The 16,374-nt window shown below is 41.8% G+C and overlaps 1 protein-coding gene across 2 annotated transcripts; it reads right to left on the bottom strand.

The window, feature by feature from the left end:
* Positions 1-491: 491 nt before the first annotated feature.
* On the bottom strand, positions 492-16,216 carry pkp2 (plakophilin 2). 2 transcript variants are annotated; one of them, XM_083691989.1, is made up of 13 exons: positions 15,955-16,216; positions 15,317-15,390; positions 13,998-14,614; positions 11,604-11,742; positions 11,089-11,296; positions 10,745-10,922; positions 9,006-9,123; positions 8,562-8,723; positions 6,565-6,741; positions 4,461-4,614; positions 3,925-4,117; positions 3,066-3,153; positions 492-2,325 (listed from the first exon to the last, which is right to left on the bottom strand). In XM_083691989.1, exons 1-13 carry the CDS (start codon positions 16,154-16,156, stop codon positions 2,269-2,271), a joined length of 2,367 nt encoding a protein of 788 aa, XP_083548115.1. In that variant the 5' UTR covers positions 16,157-16,216; the 3' UTR covers positions 492-2,268. The 2 variants fall into 2 exon arrangements, with proteins under 2 accessions (XP_083548115.1, XP_083548116.1); XM_083691990.1 differs by lacking the exon at positions 15,955-16,216 and adding an exon at positions 15,680-15,910.
* Between the last annotated feature and the right edge of the window lie 158 nt (positions 16,217-16,374).

The following is a 16,374-nucleotide window of genomic DNA, read 5'->3' on the forward strand; positions in this document are numbered from 1 at the left end:
CCGAACAAGGCACAGTAGCTGGTGGTAATGCACCATTCAGGTTGCCAACCGCCCTAAAACCCCATTGAAGAAGAAGAAGAAAAAGAAGAAGAGGAGGAGGAACAACTTCTTATCAACATGCTTGGCGTATTATAACTTTATGTCTGGTGGCGCAACTTTGCTGAAGTGTGTTGTTGTTATGAGAAGTGAACATGCGACTCACCTCTTCTAGTTTTATGAAGTACTGTTAGGCGGAGGGTATAAACCAATATAATATATCATGAAAAACCCACTACCATTGCTTGTTGTCAGAATTGTTGCTGTCGGTGTAAATCCATCGTAAAGCAATAACACACTCAAGGGTGTGCTATATCTAGATATCAAGATATATGCTGGTAAAGTGATTGCATCATAATCAAAGAATAGCAAGTTTGTATTGGAAGCTCCATAGGACACTAGTAAATATTGCTATTTATCTCTTTTTTGATTGTGATAAAATATGTTTTATTTGACACATGTACTGGTACAAGTAACACGGCTAAGGTGACCAGTTAATTTCAGCTAATAACGTTTCACATTTTTTCACACCGTTTGTTTCTGGGATGATGGGAAAGCTTAAAAATGAACATTAGTCAATCAAGTTTGACAAATTGTGCGCTTGTTTAGGTGTCTCCAGTGACGTTCCAGTTATAGCGCACCCTCTTGTGTGTTACTGCTTAAACATGAGACAGACACTATCAGTACAGAACCAATGTACGCATTCAGGATGGGCAGTTTTTCACCTTTATGTTGGTATAATCAGTAAGTATAGTATAACTACCATATTTAGCCCCATTTGTGACTAGTTTGTAACCTTCCATTTGTGACTATTTTTTACATTTGGATGTTGTAGATGTGTTGTCACAGGGAAAAAACAATCACATTCACACCAGCTTCGCTGTCATTATTTTCTCAAACTCATCTTTTTTTATTGTCCTTTCAAATAATACAATTGAATAAAGGTCAGAAATGTCACAACCACAGCACAGGTAGGTAAATTATGCACAGGTGAATTGCTTTTTTGCAAGTGCTTTTTTTTGCAAGTGTTTAGTCAGGAATTGGTAAAAGGGCTGTGCTATGCTGCATGCTGTGCCTCACTTAGTATAGTGCTAGCAGATTTACAATCAAAAGTGTCTGTAGTATGACATTGTCTATATTTCAATATCAATGAAAAAATAATTTAGTACAATTAAAAATCAGACACGGCACACGGTTTTTGAATACATTTTGGAGAATTATTTTTTGCTTTTTAGCTGCACTTCAGTGGTAACTGAACTGCTCCTGACTGAGGTGTACCTTCTGTTCCCACTGCCACAGGCACTTGCAGGTTTTATTCACTTGAATGGGAAAGATATGGAGTGGAACGGCTGTCTTTAGAAGAGCTTTCAAATCAATTTGTAGTTAGTTTTATGCTTCAAGTTTATTTTCCTCGCCGTAGACGCAGATAAATAAGCACATCAAATCAAATATAAATTCACAAATAATCTCAATCATCCTAAAACTAAGTAGGAAAATTGCAAAATATATAGATATATCTTATATATGAGATATCGCATTTTAGGCTTGTATTAAGAAAAGAAAAACAGTGTAGGCTACTTCAAACAATAGGCTACTTTAAATAGTTGAAATTGCAGATGAGTGGTCGAGAATTCAAGAATAGCCCCCCGTTATGGAGTGTAGCTGAAATAATTTTCAGATAGCTTCCCTTTATGAAATATAGCCTATTTTGTCATCACCGTTTGTGGCAGTGCTTCTCATCTCGCTCTTGGTGCAGCACCCTAAAAACTGTGTTAACAGTACTATGACGGTATGCTCTTGTTTGGGCATAAGGATGATTGGCTATTCAAATGAAGCCCATTTCTGACGTCAAGACAGGGGCCTACACCACACCTTATAGAAACAGCTTGAAAAAAGGAGTGGGTTTTCAAAATGTAACCTTTCTAAAAACGATGCAGAACATTATATTCTGTATTTTCTGTGTTTCTTCAATATACCACTGTGCAAAGAACATTAGAATGAGACTGGGGTGGGCCTTTAAAGAATTTGTTACAAATCTGCAAAATTCAAGCAAAGAAAACTATTTTTTCATCACACAAGAAGCAACCAACACAAAAATATGTTGGCTTTTTTGCAGTGAAATCAACAGTTTACTCCTCATAGAGCACACAAACATTACGTTCTTGCCTTGTGCATGCATCGTTAGTAATTTTAGATTTCAAGGTGAAGTCTCTCATCCGTTTAGTCCCGTAATTAATTGGCAGCCTTTGTTGTCCTGCTGTTGACAAAGTCTGATTTCCTGTATCCAGCCTACCAAAGAACAAGACAAAAGAACAACTTGATCAATCGTTATGAATAAATCTTTGTCATTATTGAGAAGGTAAGTCATACACCAAAATAAGGCAATATCTGCTGTGTGGCTGCTTCAACGTCAAAACCATTTAGTTCAGATACAATGGAGAGCGAACATAATGGCACTTGCCATGGAGTTGTCTGTCTATGTAAGCTCCAGTCAGTATGTAGGTCTATAGGTCAGTCTGTAGGTCTATGTAAGCTCCAGTCAGTCTGTAGGTCTATAGGTTAGTCTGTAGGTCTATAGGTCAGTATGTAGGTCTATAGGTCAGTCTGTAGGTCTATAGGTCAGTCTGTAGGTCTATAGGTTTGTAGGTCTATAGGTCAGTCTGTAGGTCTATAGGTCAGTCTGTAGGTCTATAGGTCAGTCTGTAGGTTTATAGGTCAGTCTGTAGGTCTATAGGTCAGTCAGTAGGTCTATGTAGGCTCCAGTCAGTCTGTAGGTCTATAGGTTAGTCTGTAGGTCTATGTAGGCAGTTCAGGTTCGGGTCTTGTATTTGGCAACAATTTTATTTATTGACTTTTCATTCTTACCGGCGAATGGAAACCCTGCAGTGGATCCATATAAACCCAGCCACTCAGCCAAGTTCACACATTTCTAAACTCACTGCCGAGTAAGATATTCGGTTAGTTACCCCCATTCTCGTACATAGCAAGAGGCCCACAGTGTTGGGGATAGGGTGCTAGGTGGTGCTCACCTTCCTGTAGGCTCCACGAAGCTCAGAGTGGCTCCACAGGCTGTGCAGTAGAATGCAGGCTGCCTGGCCAGCCCTGGTGGGACCATACCTAAGGAATACGAAAACACTTAAAGCAAGGACAAGTTGAACTTGGGGTCAATATCAATTCAAACTCAGCTCACTGAATTGAGTGAGCTCTGACTGGGTAAGCCAACAGCTCTCATTTATCTGAAGAACTGTACAGCTGGTGAGCATTACAAAATGGCATCAGTTATATGTAATATAATATTGGATCCCTTAGTAATCCATTTAAGTGTGATAAAATGCACAACATCCTAGGCAATTATAGTGCTTATGACCAGTGCTTGACCTCAACACCATATTTTAGATTTAGATTAGACCGAATTATCATTGTTCAATGTTCCATTTCTCCTAATCGTCTCCTCTTGCTACGGATTTATCTTGGGCCAAAATCGTACATCATTTAAAAGGACAATATGGAAGTTGAATTTGCTACTTTTTATCTAAAATGTTTGTGTTGAGTGTTGACTGTATGATATCATATCAATACATTTCTTGCCCCATTAAACCACAAAATCCTTAGTTGTGGGTTAACAAACTGTTTCCCTATATTGTCCAATGAGGTCACTATTTAGGGGACACCTTTTAACTGAAGAGCACCGCCAGTGGTAACATCTTCCATAATGTAACTGTAAAATGGAAAAAAATAATGTAATTCAGTCCAAATACTGAAAACAAGTGTACAACCTGTAGTATAAAAATGGCACCTTCTTCTTCTAAAACACAGTCTAACAAGTTCAAGATTTGCAATATACCTCCTATACCGTGATATAGTGTAATATACTGTATGACCACTGACCCGTTGTCCATGGCGCTGATGTTGATGACCTTGGGCAGGGCGCCGTGATTGACGATGGCTCGGACGTGCTGCGTCTCGGCCTTGCTCACGTTGACAAGGATGTGGCAGAGGGACACAATCACCTCTTTGGGCAGGTCTGCGCCCATGTCCGAGCTGGGTAACATGGCTACCAGCTCAGGCAGCACATGTTTGACTAGACAAAGAATGGAACACTTTGAAACACACTGGATTGACTTTGGTCAAACGATATGTTTTGTTTACTTAATGCGCTCACAGACGCTCCGGTGCTTTTGTAGATATATAAAGCCAGGACTTCAAATAAAGTGTTACCCTTCAGGGACTTGTGGTGTTACATGTTTGAGATTTACCAAAACTCCAACGTCATTAATTCATCTTTAATGTTATAAAGACCTTCAAGACACAAGATGCTTCCTGTTTTCAGTTTTTGAAATAAGAAGTGTCAAGCAGTGTGGCAGCGTGTCTGAGTACAAAATAACTAAAAAGTTGCAGTTGTTGTGTTACTATGCTCAGCTTACCAATTTCACTATGCAGCTCCTCGTAGCGTGAGACGTTCCTTAGGAAAGACACGGCAGTCCTCTTCACATCCCTTTCTCCCTCCTGCAGAATCTTCCTGACCTGGAGGAGCCCGTTCTCCCGTTGTACAATTGTGTTAGCAATTGCTTGTGACACCTGCCCAAGCAGAGACAGATTGTGACAGTGTCAACATAAGTAATGAACTGATATACAATGCCATACAATACACAACAACTATAAAGTCAAGCCCCAAGACAATACAATAGGGGGCGGCTAGAGGCCACATTTTGAAGAAATCATACCTTTTGTGATAAAAGCACCACATTTAACACAGAGCAAGGGCAGGTCTTACGGAGCATTTGTAGCTATTGGGCCATCACAGATTTGGTCTTATACCCCTCTGGTGGCCATTTTCTAAAAATATTGCTTTAAGGCCAAGACCACACTCATTTTGAACAACCATACCTGAATAGATTATTGGTGCAGTAAGAATAATTCCTATGGGATTTCCCATGGAGTGAAAAGCACAGGGCAGATTTCTTGTCATATTTCTTAACACTAACATCATTTCAGGAGTCATATTGCATATCATTTAGATCTATATTAATCAGTAGATACCAGAGTCATTTTCTAATTGTTTACATGTGAAATATTGAAACTAGGGATGAAATAACAGCAGAAAATGTTGACTTTGACCATTTTTAGGGTATTTTCTGTCACATTTCCTCCAACCATTTAAAGAACACACACATACCTGGCACACTTTTGTCATATGTTTGTATTCTCTACACTCCTACACACATTATAAACCATGATTGTTCTTACTGCACCAATAATCATTCCAGTATGGTCGTTCAAAATGAGTGTGGTCTTGGCCACAAAACGATATTAGCCGCCAGGGTATAATACCAAATCTGTGATGGCCCTATAGCTAAAAATGCTCTTCAAGACCGGCTCTTGCTCTGGGTTAGGGTTAGGGTTAGGGTTAACCCTAACCCTAACCCTAACCCTAACCCAACTTTAGACAAATTACCACTTTTAAGCCTTTATAAATCCTTAAAGGCCTGGACAATTAACATAAATATTGTGTGTGTGTGGTGTCGTTTGTTCTGTCTGTTTGTTTCTCCCTCTGTCTCTCTCCCAGGTATTGGTTCGTCCATCAGTCCCCTGTTGTCCTTCGACCAATGGTTTCGTCTGGCTGTCATCCTTCATCCAATTAGAGGGGCGTGCATCTATATTTAAACCTCCTTCTTCAGTGTGGATGGTGGCATTGGTTAGCGGTTCGTTCTGTCATTGTTTCTAAGTAGTGTTTGTTCAGGGTATACGCTGTTCTAGCTCTCGTGTTTGTTTGTCCTATCATTGTGTTTGTCGCAATACCTGTAATTAGCCCTAGGGGAGGGCAAGGTAGGCAGGTAAGACACCCATGGGCTTACAGCTCCATCACACAGGTTTGGTTTTGTCTATATACATTAGGTTAGCTTCCCTAGGCGGGCGCCACCTCTTGTATTTTGGGTTTAGGATAGGTAGGCAAGACAGTTAGTCAGAGAGCAGACTTCGTAGTTAGAACAGGTAGGGTTAGAATTATAGCTTGGGTGTTATTTTTATTTTTATTTCTTTTTGCCGCCGCCTGGTCGTCCTCCCCTTAGTCCCCACTCTGTGTTCCCTTGTGTTGTTTGGTTGTTTGTTATTTTTATTGTGAATAAACCTTCCTTGTTTTTGGCATTTTATAAAGTCGTCCTAGTAGTTTGTGTTGCACTACCACAGCACCAGCGGTTCCCAGCATTATATGCACATACAGTATGTTACGTTTCCCCCCCCCTTTCTACTCCTAGACGTGCCATCTGGGGGGGGGGGGGTTCGTAACATTTATTAAGCAAATTCTTACAATACGGAGGGTGTCGCAAATGTTGCATAACTTGCATGCTTGCCCTGTATATAGCATGACATGTTTAAGATGATTTGTGAAGGACGTGTGTGGCTTACAAAAGCTGCAAAAAGCCTTCAAATAGGGATCGAAGAAGGAGATTATTAAACCCATCTCTGATTAACTGACAGATTGATATGCAATATGGAATATGCAGAATATGCAATATGCAATAGTCTTACCACTCCGTTACCAGCGGTTATGTTCTGTAGGGCTCCTACAGCTGCCTCCTGGGTGAAGTGGCGGATGCTCCGGGCAATGAGGGACAGGTACATGCGTACTGTGATGGCACTCCACAGCCATTCCACACCACAAGGGTTCCCTTTCTCCTGCAGAAGAGGGCACTGTTTCTCCAGGAGCTAGGACCCAAACAAAGAACAACAGGAAACATTTTATTTTTCTCTACATCCCTGTACTTTTGCAGTACTTTACCTCGCTGTTTACTAGGTATAACAAAACAATCATTCACAGTGTTCAATCATACACATTATATCTATCTATCTATCTATTTATATATACATACATACACACACACACACACACACACACACACACACACACACACACACACACACACACACACACACACACACACACACACACACACACACACACACACACACACACACACACACACACATGCATTCGGAAAGTAATCAGACCCCTTCACTTTTTCCACATTTTGTTATGTTACAGCCTTATTCTAAAATGTATTAAATTATTTTTTTCCTCATCAATCTACACTCAATACCCCATAATGACAAAGTGAAAACAGGTTTTTAGAAATGTTTGCTAATTTATTAAAAATTAAAAAATTAAATATCACCTTTACATAAGTATTCAGACCCTTTGCTATGACACTCAAAATTGAGCTCAGGTGCATCCTGTTTGCATTTATCATCCTTGAGATGTTTCTACGACTTGATTGGAGTCCACCTGTGGTATATTCAATTGATTGGACATGATTTGGAATGGCACACACCTGTCTATATAAGGTCCCACAGTTGACAGTGCATGTCAGAGCAAAAACCAAACCGTGAGGTCGAAGGAATTGTCCATAGACCACCGAGACAGGATTGTGTCGAGGCATAGATCTAGGGAAGGGTACAAAAAAATGTCTGCAGTATTGAAGGTCCCCAAGAACACAGTAGCCTCCATCATTCTTAAATGGAAGAAGTTTGGAACCACCAAGACTCTTCCTATAGCTGGCTGCCCGGCCAAATTGAGCAATAGGGGGAGAAGGGCCACCATCAGGGAGGTGACCAAGAACCCAATGGTCACGCTGACAGAGCTCCAGAGTTCCTCTGTGGAGATGGGAGAACCTTCCAGAAGGACAACCATCTCTGCAGCACTCCATCAATCAGGCCTTTATGGTAGAGTGGCCAGACGGAAGCCACTCCTCAGTAAAAAGCACGACAGCCCGCTTGGAGTTTGCCAAAAGGCACCTAAAGGACTCTCGGACCATGAGAAACAAGATTCTCTGGTCTGATGAAACCAAGATTGTACTCGTTGGCCTGAATGCCAAGTGTCACGTCTGGAGGAAACCAGGCACCGCTCATCACCTGGCCAATACTATCCCTATGGTGAAGCGTGGTGGTGGCAGCATCATGCTGTGGGGATGTTTTTCAGCGGCAGGGACTGGGAGACTAGTAAGGATCGAGGGAAAGATGAACGGAGCAAAGTACAGAGAGATCCTTGATGAAGTCCTGAGCACTTTGGAGCAGGTTATCAGACTGGGGCGAAGGTTCAACTTTTTCAACTGTGTTCTTGGGGATCTTCAATACTGCAGAAATTTCCCCATTCTTCCTCAGATCTGTGCTTCGACACAATCCTGTCTCGGAGGTCTACGGACAATTCCTTCGACCTCATGGCCTGGTTATTGCTCTGACATGCACTGTCAACTGTGGGACCTTATATAGACAGGTGTGTGCCGTTCCAAATCATGTCGAATCAATTGAATTTACCACAGGTGGACTTAAATCTTAGAAACATCAAGGATAATCACACACACACGTCGTTCAGTATATACAGCACCATCGAAAACTGTAATAAAATGTTTTACCAACTGAACCCATCCAGTGTAGGTAACTACTTAATTTCAAACAGAAACGCATAACTCTATGGTTGGCATCTCGTTTGTCATCATTATGTCTAGCTGAACAAGAAACAGTTCTGCTACCTGGGTGATTTTGACACTGCGTGAGCCGAAACAGCCCGGTGTCTTGGCCTTGGGAGCCAGGTGCTGGCGAGACTCATAGAGCTCATTGGTGTACTTCTGTGGAAGCTCCGCCTCTATCTGGTAGGAGAGATTGTGTAGGATGCACACACAGTTCTCTGTGGACTGGAAAGGAAATGAATGTTACGTACAGGTACTATTGTATGTATACGGTGACCAAATATTGCAGTTTCCCAGTCCAGACAAATTAGACATTCTAAACAAGTCATTGAGCTGATTAGATGATTTGGGCATGACATTTAAAGCATGCTTATTGGATGGAAGTTAGCCCCACATTTCCTGTTATCAATAAGGTTCCTCACGTAACTTTTAAAACTACCTATGTCTCCCGAGTGAGAATGAAAGCTTTGTTAAAACACAGTTCAACGTTTACAAGTTGTGCAGTACCTTGTCATCTGACTTGTAGTCGGCGATGGTCCCACGGATGTAGTACACCAGTGAGTCAATAAGGTTCTCACACTCCCGCATTGCTTTACGACCATCTGGACCAGCTGAGCTCATGTTACTGGGGACAAAAACAGGTTTTCATAACTTTGGTGCCACAAAAACAAGCAAAATGTATGTTTTACTTTAATCTAACTAGGCCTTTAATCTAACTTTAGATTAAAGGCCTTACAATAAACAGCACAGAGTAATTTCAGCATACTGTAGAAGACTGTAATAAACTACTGCTTTGTTTACAAAGGGAAATAAAAAACTTAAAATGATTGGGTAATCTTGGGTAAGGCAATCATGCAAGTCACTGTCATAAAGTGACTCTTCTAATCTACATGACTAGAGGTTCCAGAACATCACAATGTGGGTTTCCAAAATCACTGACAAATACCGAAGTAACCTAAAAACAACTAAAGTTATAGAAACATGAAAAGAGTAGGCACAGGAATGCGTGTTGATGATTGCTAGTGCTTCATAGCACAGGCTAATAGGCTATGGATTTAGAGGCTTCAATTCTACTACTTGACAAAAGAGCTCAATTAATAATTTAGCTCTGGACTGTTTTCAGTTGGGTAGGTCGGTAGGTAAGCACTCCTTGTAATACAACTTGTTTTGTTTGGGGACTGGTGGTATATCTGTGTGTGTGTGTGTGTGTGTGTGTGTGTGTGTGTGTGTGTGTGTGTGTGTGTGTGTGTGAAACCATATCAATGGCCAGTTAAATAGGACTGCAAAGTATGCAGGAGCTATTGTTCTATCAAAGTGATTCCTCATAAACAAAAAAATCATTAATAATTATCCACTATAACAGTCGCTGGAAGCTCTACAGGAGCCCACTGCACATAGTTTGGACAGAGAGCTTATATTGCCTCAGTTTACAACATATCACTGACACATGACTTGAATGATAAACTTGAAGCCTTAAAGAGAGGTCACCGTCCACATACAGTACTGAGGGTTGACACTTGTTTCCAGAAGCTGTAAGAGAAGAGTATTCATGCTCATAGTGAGGATGCCATGGAGGATATAGGACACTGACAAGGCATCATGAGAAGTAACACAGTGGTGGGAGATTGCTGGCAAATGAATCAGATGGGTGGGGACAGACCCACGGCTCTAATCAGGAAACTATTCAAATCATTTCAACCTTTTTTACATCAGTTTTGTATCCATGCGGTTAAGGGGCAGTGTGATGCAAGGCACATTTCTGCACAAGTAGACAATACAGTATTATGTTAGTATCTCACCAACTAATTTCATGGCTCTAGTAAAAAAACAAAACACTATGTATGGGGAATAGAGCGTCACTGGACATTTGATTTCAAATCGTTTCCCGATAATACAGAGTGATCTGTTTTGCCCATTTTAACTCAATTGCATCACATTGCTTAGGGTAAGCTTGTCTGGCCCAAGTGTGTCATGAAAAGGGTAAGTATTCATATTGAATCACAGAGACTAAATAGCTTGAACCTTCCTCAACCTTGAACCTTCCTGGATTGCCTTTCTGTTGTAATTTCAAATTGAATGTCACACAATGACAATGTGAATTGTCAGTTGTATGTTCAACTGCCATATTATATCTGTAAACTGCATCATGTTCCCTAGTCCAACCAGGTAGTTGCTGTAAAATTACAATGTTTTCTCAATCAGGTTAAACAAAAACTAACAAACTAGCCTGCACCCAGACGACCTACCGGAGACAGCCTGTGGCGTTGAAGAAGATGTCTGGGTCGGCCAGGAGCTCGTCTTTGGGGTTCTCCCCCTCGGAGAGGCCTGAGCAGGGCACCAGGACCTTGCTGGTAAGTATCGGCAGAGCCTTTCTGGACAGATGCTCCTTCAGTAGGTCATGGGAGGACAGGTTCCACAGCAGCCCTGGGCATGTATGCGGGATAGGAGAGGTTAGGTCAGGGAACAGGGTACTATTGGTCTTCTTACAGAAAAGACACACACTTGACCATGAGCCTTTCCTGTGAAATATCCATGACAGCGAGATGTGAGATGTTTCCGTTTCTTTCCGTTTCGTGCCTCTTTAACTCACCAGTTAGCTGCTGACGGGTCTCCATGTCGCAGCTTATCTTCAGCAGGTGTAGTATGGCAGGTACCCCTTCATTGTCCTTCACCTCCATCTTGTTCTCGCTGTTCTCGAAAACAACGTTGCGCAGTGCCCCCGCAGCTATCCGTTGCAGTTCTTCACTGTCACTCTGCAGTAGTCTGAGGAGTTTTGGAATCCCATGCAGGTAAAACACCTGGGGATATAACCAGAGCTATGACTTCACCCTTGTATTCTATAAAGGCCACATTCTCGAGATATCCACATTCTCGAGATATCCTCAAATTTTAAAGTGAATCTCTGAATGATTTTATGCAAGAGTTACCAGTGTATGTCAAACTAGAAATACGTCCCAAGTCTTTAAGACTGCATCAGCAGTATCATGTACTCGAATAAGTTGACATGATGCTCAATAGATCATCAAATACACTACATGATTGGTTGACAACTGTGAAAACAGCGCAGTAATAGCACTATTGAAGACAGTGGTTGGCCAAGCCTACCATCTTTTTAGCTTCAGCACTGTTGAAACATTGGTTTTGAATGAAGCTAGCAGCAGAGATCTGTGTATCCTCATTCTCCTGGGTCAGCAGATTTACCGCCCTCTCCATTGTCAGCTCCGGCATCTTTCTCACCGACTTCCTGTTTATGATAGAATGCAATTAAGAGGCATTTCCTGTCTATGGAACACACACTTCCTTGATCAATCCTAAGAGTGATCCATCTGAACAGTTTGACACTGAATCCCAAATCAACCCCTAGCACTGGTGTAGATCTGATAAGGTTACCCAGTCAGCAGACAATTTGCTGTGGGCCAGATCTGGTCTTGTGGTGGCACATGTGGCTGAGGGCTCTGGGATTTGATATCTGACCCCGATATGTTCCTGTAGTTACTGGGCCTTTTGGTCTAAATGTGGGGGACCAGTGGGTGAGAGTTGGAACTTTGCTTCATGGCAAACTCTGGCTTGAGGTTTGTACCCCAAATAAGTTACTTGCTGGGTCACTTGGATTTGCCAACAAATGCCATGAAAATGGTAATTCTATGTAAGCTATTCCACATCTCCCCTCACACCCTATGTTCTCCCCACCTTAAATGAGAAATGTTGATCCACTGTTGGGAACAATATAGCAACATTTAGTCCTAGCCAATGAGAAGATGAATCACAAATTCTGTGATATATCTTGAAATGGATAAACTGGTGGTTTAGGTTTTCAAAGCACCCGTGAAATTGTCTCATACACAATCCCAAGTCACATCCCAACTGAGCTAACAGTGTTTACAAATACACAGACCATTTGGGGAAATCTACTCATCATGGCTTAGAAGAATTTGGCTGCGGAACACTGACACACTCATCGAAATCAGATAAGATGAGAAACATACAGACCGTCTGAAGAAATCTAGACTCATCTCATTTGGTTTTATGAGTCTGTCAGTGTGCCTAGTAAAAGCAGATTGACAATATCTTAGCCAATAAACTTATAATAACTCTAGATTTCATCAGACAGACCATCTGTGTCCCAGACCAAGAAATTAACAAATTACTGGACTGATGAAACAAAATGTATACATATTTATTTCTGAAGAAATTGGATAAGAATACAAACTGGTAGTACATCAGCTTCCTCTGTTTTCCAAAAAGCTCCCCAAACACTTGACACATCCCAGAAGACACCCAATTAGACTTAATTTGTATGGCCAATTAAGACACAACATACCTGATGCCCCTCCACTCATTAAGGCAGTATGTAAGCTCAGTGTAATTTGGTGGGAGTTCTTTGGCAGGAGGCTGAAGGCTAGGCTGCTTATGCATTTGTTTAGATTGCTTTATTGCTGGTAAGCTGGGTAGCTAAGTGTTCTTGTAATTAGTCATTTTCTCTTCACTTTTCAAGTCCTAAAGGTATTTTTTATCATTGTCTTAAATGTTTTTCAGTTAAATTCTAGTTAACCTGACTAGAATGAATTTTGTTAGTTTTTAATCTGTCCTTAAGTTAGGTACCCAGCACAGCTTGTATTTGACCGGAGTAGTACTTTGTTAGTGTGTTGTGTGTTGAGTCTTGTATTGTGTCACTACTGCCCTCCTAAGTGCTCAACCTGTTTGCCTTCCTTTAAAAGATACATTTGTGATATTCAATGTTATAATCAGATGGATGCTTATTTGGAAAGTAGTCTTTGGGGCAGGAGAAACTTTTGCTGCATTCATGATATGTTGGAACTAGGAAACTCGGCTTTTTTGGCTATACAACTCCTTTACAAACTGGTTAAAGTAGAGATTTCCAGCTTTTATTTGATGGTATTTGTGTACATATTGGTTTCACCGTTCAGAAATTAACACCTTTTGTGCATAGTGGAAATGGGCCAAATACGGTTACCACATCTAAGCAACCAGATCTGGTCCATATCTGGACCAAGTGATAACTGGGCCACATCCATATTGTGTATGATGTATACACCTATCCAATCCTTTGAGATCACAAGTGTCTAGACGGTAGGTGCTAGAGTCGATTTGCGATTCACGGTAAATCAGCTCCTTTTCTACTTTGTTCCTATGTCAAAACACTGAAAATGGAAACTGTATTCACAAGAACCTTTTCAACAAACCCAAGGACACTGGATTACAAAATCACAACTTGATCTGAATCAACATGGATAGCAACTCCTTTTAGCCGAGCTGCTCATGCTTTACTGTTCTGACATCCCATTGTTTTCAGATTAGTGCAGAATAGGAAACAGAATGTAGAGAGAAAGAGAAAGCAAGCCGAGAATCACCTTCATACTATCCAAAAAAATGTGTTCAGGAATACATAAACTGATAAGTTTGGGTTAGGGTTAGTTTGTAAGGTCTAAGTTTGTAGAAAAATAAACTCTATACACACACACGCAAAAGCAATCTTACTGTGCTGTGACTTCCTTTGCGTCTGTCTGCTGAACCTCCACCGCCTCCCTCTTTTGCACCATGTCCAACTTCATGCTGACCAGCGAGGCTGGCCTTGACCCCTGGCCCTCCCTCCTCACTTGGGCCAGCCAGGCCAGGTCCTCTGACCCCCGGCCAGCTCCAGACCCATATCCTGCTTGTCTCTTCATACTCGTAGATCCTTTTTGGACCTCCATCAGATATGGAGCGCTGTGTGGGCTACTTTGCTGAAATGAGGTGTCTGCAAAAAGGGGCTGTGGCCCTCCCGACCGTCGTTGGGATTGGCTCCAGCCGTAGCTGGTGGGGAGAGTGGAGGCGTGCTTCCTTGTGCCCCGCGGCACCTCAGAGTGGGCGTAGTGGCGAAATGAATCTGTCCCGTTCGATTGTTCAATCAGCGGTCCTCTTGGTGGCGGCTGGCTAGGGCAAGGGAGGGTATAGGTGCTGAAACGGAAGGTCCTGTAAGCCAAGCCGGCTCGAGATAACTCTGGGCTGGGGAAAGGGGACACCTCTATCCTCTTGGATGGCCTTCTCACGTTCTCCCTCAAATTCAATTGGCTGCTGAAGTCCACTCCACCATTCTGGCTCAAAGATGTAGGCATCTAAATTAAAAAAGATTAAACCATAGTGGCAGCCCCATTTAAAGGATCACAAAAATGAGCAATATCGCAATACTCAATTCATGGTGATTCACGTAATAAGGATTTCTTGTCACACATTATATTCTTAGTCCATTCTGTTATGCAGCACATCTTTCGCACTTTTTTTTGTCTCCTTGGAAAACATTAGTCATGGGTAAACATTAGTCATGGATAAAAATGATTCACCTGTAATGAGATACCTAGTATAAGGTCATAAATGAATGAACATAAACATTAGCTACAAATGATACAAATGATTCCCTTGTAGCTAATTTTATGGTTTGCCATATTTACTATGGTTTACTATGGTTCTGCTCCATCTTAAAGCGTCATCTGTACTCACACGTTGTGCTCAAACCCTACATAACCAGCATGGATTGAACCACACCACGCCCAACTATCCTGTAAGTTAACCTTAATTCTCACATTTCACATGATACAAATGAGAGTACACAATTTGAGTGGCATGTTGTAAATGATTAAGGGTTTGCTGCTGGCACTGGAAGTCAATGAGCTGTGTGCCTGTGTGCCTGTGGGGGTGTGCCTGTGGGTGTGGGTGCGGGTGTGGGTGCGGGTGCGGGTGCGGGGGTGTGGGTGTGGGTGTGGGTGCGGGTGTGGGTGTGGGGGTGGAGGTGGGGGTGGGGGTGGGTGTTCGTTCCTTACCTTCATGTTAGATAAGGGTCCATCTCTAGAATCAGTGATGCTTTTTTGGTTTCTGGATAGCTGGTGACTGGAGCCTGAAACACACGTTGTACATGTAGGACTCTTTGTAGTTTGTTGTTTGAACATGCACATTAGGGCTGACAATCTTGTAAATAAAGATGTGTGCGATATCATAGAAATGTCAGCATTGCCAGACCTTGACACAACCTCCATGCCCAATAAACATAAGACAAATGATGTTAATATGTAGAGCATTCACTTTAGCAAGGTTACAAAAGGGAGGCAAACTGAGGCATTGCCCCCTGAATTTGTCAAAGAGCATATCATTTTAATATAATTTGCTTAGTAATAATGAGGGCCTACCTGACATCAATGTTTGTAAAATGAGGCTCAGAATCAATGCTTTGTTTTTGCTCTCCAGTAAAGTTTGGAAATGTCACGTATACGCCCATGCCAATGTGATCATGTCATGTCACAAATAATCTATGGTGGTCTATCTATTGACCAGTTGGTTGGCCTATTTGGTTTTGTTGCGTATCCTGGTATTTGTGTAAGTGTGTGAGAAATTGATATTAGAGGTTGACATTATGGATGTAAACCGTAAACGTATATAAAAGATGACGGCGAGACCTATTTACCACTGAATGCTGTCTTTTTGCCCTTACGAGCAAGTGTTAGCTGCACTTGTTGCTGAACACGCAAACTCCGATGGTTTGTATGAGTCTTTGTCACGGTTAGTTCCTCAAACGGCAATGCCAAGCTCGTGTCATCTGCATCCAGTAAGGCTACGAATGAGTCTTGCGCAGGTAAAACCGACTTAATAAACTGCGGTTCCTCCATTGTGTTGTTCTTCAAACTTTTAATTCCATATATCGTGTAGATTCATTAAGACAAGTGCTAAATAAAACGTCACCTCCCCTGCAGTGGAGCCGAATATCCAGATGGCTTCAGGTGACTTCAATGAATAGGCTACCTTATTGTCACAGCGGGTGTGGTCTCAATATAAGGCGTCACCTCGAATATCGTTTTACAAGGAAGCGAGGACGAAGTGGGAGGAA

The sequence above is a fragment of the Argentina silus genome (genome assembly GCF_951799395.1).
Source record: "Argentina silus genome assembly, chromosome: 20".
In the NCBI taxonomy this organism is placed as follows: Eukaryota; Metazoa; Chordata; class Actinopteri; order Argentiniformes; family Argentinidae; genus Argentina; species Argentina silus.

Bases quoted from the DNA above. Each gene is read 5' to 3' on its own strand.
- pkp2 (XM_083691989.1), bottom strand. From the start codon at position 16,156: ATGGAGGAACCGCAGTTTATTAAGTCGGTTTTACCTGCGCAAGACTCA. The intron at 14,615-15,316 runs GTAAGGAACGAA...TTTTTAATTTAG, and splicing joins GACCCTTATCTAACATGAAG to ATGCCTACATCTTTGAGCCA. The intron at 8,724-9,005 runs GTACTGCACAAC...TTTCCTTTCCAG, and splicing joins ACTACAAGTCAGATGACAAG to TCCACAGAGAACTGTGTGTG.